This window comes from Triticum dicoccoides, chromosome 1B, assembly GCF_002162155.2.
Source record: "Triticum dicoccoides isolate Atlit2015 ecotype Zavitan chromosome 1B, WEW_v2.0, whole genome shotgun sequence".
Taxonomy (NCBI): domain Eukaryota; kingdom Viridiplantae; phylum Streptophyta; class Magnoliopsida; order Poales; family Poaceae; genus Triticum; species Triticum dicoccoides.
Window position 1 is genome coordinate 108663933 of NC_041381.1, and position 5333 is coordinate 108669265.

Here is a 5333-nt window from a genome sequence, read left to right on the forward strand (position 1 = left end):
CGCACGCCCCAGCCACGCCCCACTCGGTGCTCACCGTGCCGCCGCCCCCGCCACGCCGGTTTCTTGGTCCTGCGAGCTAGCTCGGTGAAAGCCCGGACCGGACCGACAAACTTTCGGGCCAGATTCTGCAGCTCGGACCGGCTGTTTTTTCCATCGGGCTTGGACCGAGCTGGCCCGGACCGAGCGGGCCACGAGCCGGTCCGAAAGACCGCTCGTGTCGTCCACCCTGAGTCGTGGCACAAGAAGCGCGAGTTCCCCCTCGCTGTCGGAGGCTGGGTGTCGTTCTCTAGTGCAGATTGTCTAATTGAGTTTCTGAAAGTGTCGTCCACGTCTGCACTTCATGGGTCCATACACTAGGAACTCACGCCAGAGAACTTCCTTCTCACCAGATTGGTTTCAGTTTCTCTGTCTCCATCGAAGAAGGTCAGCACTTTGCCTCGCACAGTTTCATGATTACACTCATGACATGATTTACAGTACAGTAGTCTCATGCGTTGAGCTCACAATACTGCAATACGGACATACATTTTCCAAGCATAAATTAATGAAGAAGTTATTGCAACAGGAGGGCCTCTAATTGTAATTCATATACACATTTCAGCTCAATAACCATATAACGCATCTTGCCCGAGCTTGATACTTCGGACTATCTCCATGTCTATCGGGTCAAAGTTAAGTTACCTCTATATACGAGCAGGCATTTTATTCTTTGGGAGCAAGCAAGAATCAATATATTCTCTCGCAATATTATCTCCTCCTTCCCCTTATCTTCCTAATCCCCTGCAGATGGCATGACTAGCTAGGTTCATAACAGTTGTTGCAACTATCCGTCCGGTCATGAATCAACAATTACAATTGTTTTGGCTTCTACGATCAGTTCAGCCGCCTATGTTGTACTGCCGCTGCCATTTAAAGATTTAAGTTGTTAGGTGGATATAGGTTCCCTTAGATTGAAAGTAATGAAATTTTATTTGCCAACCTGGCTGCACTTTGTGATGCTTTATTTATGTATATACTTAAAGTTCAAATGTGATGTATGCTTTACTCCTTATTTGATACTTGCATTTGTCGCAAGCACCTTGCTGTTCTGAGTAATGGTTGATATCTTACATTTAGCCGAGAAGCTGAAAACTTACGAGTTGGAAAACCTTCTAGATATACCTAAAAAGACCTTGAAGATATCTTCTACTAGACTGGACGAGCTGATTGACTGGCGATGGAGATGCAGCAGTGACCTGCAATTCTTTCTGCTCTGGATGGTTCATTTTGAAATCTTTTTTATATCTGACAAGACACAAGAAAACAACATATCTATCCTGTTATATTTACCACTATCATCTACAGTGAGTGCTAAGTTGCCCATAAATTTTAGTTGACTTCTGTTCAGAGTGATCTGAAAAATCGATAGCATAAAAGATTAGTGGGTATTACATTTAGATTAGTTACATTTGGGCAAATAAATGAGTAGAAGTCAATTTTGTTTGCTCGATGTTTCACTTCTTTGATCTCTTCATCATTCTCATTTTGTTTCATTGCTTACCATTTGTTCGAAAAAAATTCTAGCACTGGCAAGCATGGTTAGGGCGAGCAACGAGGCTTCCTGTAGTGCATAACCATTTCAAGTCGCCCAAGTTCTAAAGAGAGATCAGAAGTGCCAGCTACTGAAGCAAAAAAAAGGACCTGATACACATTGTAATCATGGACTGCTGATATACCTGATGCATTTCTTCATGATGGTCGATTTCCTTTCACCGGATCTTACATGTTTAATTATGTGTGCTCGGAACCAAAAACTGATTGAGATCTTCAGTTCTTACTTGCAGATGTTCTGTTATTCAGAGTAATTCAGTTTCCAGTCTCTGTGTATTAATCAAATTATGGGTTATTTTCAACCATATAGGCTTTTATTATATGTTCAGTTATGCTTCCATGGGTTTTGCATATGTATTAACAAAACAACCAGACTGCTATTATGTATATACTTGGATCAAAGGGTGTACAATTAATTTGCTCTTACGAAAGGAATGAGTAGGCAGCTAGCAGAATGGGAGGACAATCATGTCAAGCGAACGAACACATCAATAGTAATCCCACAATTTTTACAACTGCATTCCACTTTAATTTGGTATGGACATGCATTTTTATCCTTGGAGTACTTTGGATTTTAAGTGGGAATCATTGGTTCTTTTCTTCTTAATATTTTACTTCTTATAATTACAAATACCAATTTTAGAGAATTGAGCTCGTACTTAAAATTCAATTGAGTATGAAGCAACTGCCCATTGTGTGAAAGAAACAATTATAACATTGTACTCTAACAAATCACACATATAGAGAAATGTTATTTTCGAGTCTCCTTAACCTACTGATCTTTTTTTAGATATATGAAACTTGCATTTGTTTTCTTAATTCTTCTGCAATGCAGGTGATATTCCTTGGCTGCTGCTGACGCTAAAAAAAATTACTCCTGAAGCACTAGAAGTGCCCTCTCTATGGCGCATCACTCACTGGATCCAGATGGGCAACATTCCGCTTCAAGATTAAAGAGTACAGTTTTTGCATGCTATCATTGCTTATCCAAGAGTAATCTACCATGTGCCTAATTGTTATGACCGGCCAGGTCTATGGCCGCCGCAGGCCCAACAGGCAGGCTTAGGCCAGCAAGTTACCTTAGTTTTATTCAGATTAGGCAAGTTATCTCAGGATTGACTCTTCTACAAGTTATCTAGGATATAAATATAGATTGTAAGACTCTTTTGGATGGAAGCAATAAAGACTATTATAATCTTTTGTTGCCCGACTCCTAGAGGAGCCGAAAACCCTAGCCGCCGCAACCTAGCCGCCACCGCCCTCAACCCTAGCCGCGACGGCGCCCTGCCGCCGGCGCGCCCGCTCCTCGCCGCGCCCACTTCCTCTTTGCCCCTACAACCTACGCAGTAGAGCCGGTACGAACCCTAGTCCTACCAATTTGGTATTCAGAGACCACGTTGTGATCATGTCAATGCCTCCATCACCGCCGCCGCTGCCGTCGGCACCATCGCGCCCATGACGACGGCGCCAAGCATCACCGCGCCGACCACATCCGCCGGGACCTCGCTGGCGTGTCCCGTCTCCTCCTCGGCACCACCTGCACCGGCGTCTCCGGGCGCATCTCCACCACCACCGCTGGCCGCCTTGTCTCCGGAGCAACTCGCCGCCACGCTACATCACCTCGTCACCGTCGTCCACGGGCTTCAGCTCCACCAGCAATATGAGGCCGAGGCCTATGCTCAACCGCCATCGGCCCCGATCGCCGCCCCTGGTCTTCTCCTACAGCAGCAGCCGCAGTACGGGGGCGGGGCGAGCCCCTTCGCGCCACCACCAGGACCGTACCAGGGCGCGGCCGCGTACGGCGGGCCCCTGTTCGGGCCGATCCAGGCGAGATTGGCATCCGGGCCAGCGCCGGCCGCGGCGCCCCTCTGGCCTTTGCCGCCGGCCACCTCGGCCGCCTCCTAGCTGCAGCAGCTGCCGCCCACCGTCTAGCCGGTTCAGCAGATGCCGTTCCCCGCATGGCCGGCCCAGCAGCCGCCGCCGACGGCGTCCCAGGGCCTGCGTCCACCGCCATTCTCCGCGCCCTCATCAGCCGGGACCACCTCGGGCGCGGCCTCGACTACCGGGTTACCGATCCATCAGGTCCAGTTTCCCCCGTCCCCGTCCCCCCTGCCAGCATGGGCGGCGGGGTCTTCGCCTTCACCAGTCTACACCACGACCCCGGTTGAGCCGACTCCGTTTCCGTAGTTCGGCGGGCCATCCGGCCCCGCCGGCCAGTACCCGGACTACTCCGATCAGGCACCTCCGGCTTCACTCTTCCGAGCCCCCGCGCCTGCTCAGCACGGCGGGCCGCAGCAGACACCGCCGCTGTTCGCCAAACTCGACTTCGCCACCTACGAGGGCATGGAGGACCCCCTCAACTGGCTCAACCAGTGCGATCAGTTCTTTCGAGGGCAGCGGACACTCGCTTCAGATCGTACCTGGCTCGCGTCCTATCATCTTCGAGGCGCAGCACAGACCTGGTACTATGCCCTCGAGCAGGACGAGGGCGGCATGCCACCGTGGGAGCGCTTCCAGGAGCTCTGTCTTCTCCGTTTTGGGCCTCCTATCCGCGGGAGCCGACTGGCGGCCCTCGGCCGTTTACCATTCACATCTACGGTGCAGGACTACGCCGATCGCTTCCAGGCCCTGGCATGCCACGCGCCGGGCGTCTCCGCGACCCAGCGCGCCAAGCTCTTTGTGGGCGGTCTGCCGGACCATATCCGCGTGGACATCGAGCTCCGGGATCCCCCCGATCTCCAGACGGCCATGTACTACGCCCGGGCCTTCGAGCAGCGGGCCCAGGCACTGCAGCCGCCACTCGGACGGAGTGGCCGCCAGCCCAGTCGGCCAGCACCGACTTCCTCAGCCCCGGGTCGGCCTCTCCCATCCGCGACGGCCACATCCCCGGCTGCCACACGGCCCTTCCGTCGGCTATCACCGGCCGACCAGTAGGAGCGTCGCCGTCAGGGTCTCTGCTTCAACTGTGATGAGCCCTATACGCTGACCCATGTCTGCCCCCGCCTCTTTTATTTAGAGACGGTCGACTACACCGAGGAGAACGACTCGCCCGACCCGTTACATCCGCCTGCGGCGCCCGAGGACGCGGCCGCGGATTCCGCAGCGACGGCGTGCGTCGTCTCCCTTCACGCCCTGGCCGGCATCCGGGGCGAGCAGACCATGCTGCTGCCGGTGACGATCCATGGCGAGCGCCTGGTGGCCCTGCTAGATACGGGCTCCACACACAACTTTCTGCCCGAATCGACCATGCGTCGGCTAGCCCTCCCGACGACGGGCGGGGAGCGCCTGCGGATCACAGTGGCGAACAGTGATCGCCTCCGGTGCCATGGGCTAGCCCGCGACGTTCCCATCTCCATCGGCGACGAACACTTTTCCATCACTTGTGCAGGGATCGATCTCGGCTGCTTCGACTTCATCCTCGGGGTGGACTTTCTCCGGACCCTCGGCCCCATCCTATGGGATTTCGACGCACTCATGATGACATTCTGGCGGCAGGGACGCCGCATCCGGTGGGAGGGCATTGGGGGCGCCGCGGCTGCCGTGCCACATCTTCAGCTGGCTGCCGCGTCCTCGGAGGCTGAGCACCCCCTGCTGGATTCTCTTCTAGAGCAGCACAACGACCTCTTCGACGCTCCGCGGGGTCTTCCGCCTGCCCGGGTGTACGACCATCATATTCACCTCGTACCAGGCTCCACTCCGGTGGCGGTACGGCCCTACCGCTACCCCCAGGTGCAGAAGGATGA

The 5333-nt window shown here is 53.5% G+C and overlaps 1 protein-coding gene across 1 annotated transcript; it reads left to right on the plus strand.

Annotated features, from left to right (window-relative positions):
* Nucleotides 1–3548: 3548 nt before the first annotated feature.
* LOC119350203 lies at nucleotides 3549–5333 on the plus strand. The gene is made up of 4 exons (XM_037618147.1): nucleotides 3549–3656; nucleotides 3778–4338; nucleotides 4621–5230; nucleotides 5320–5333. Exons 1-4 carry the CDS (start codon nucleotides 3549–3551, stop codon nucleotides 5331–5333), a joined length of 1293 nt encoding a protein of 430 aa, XP_037474044.1.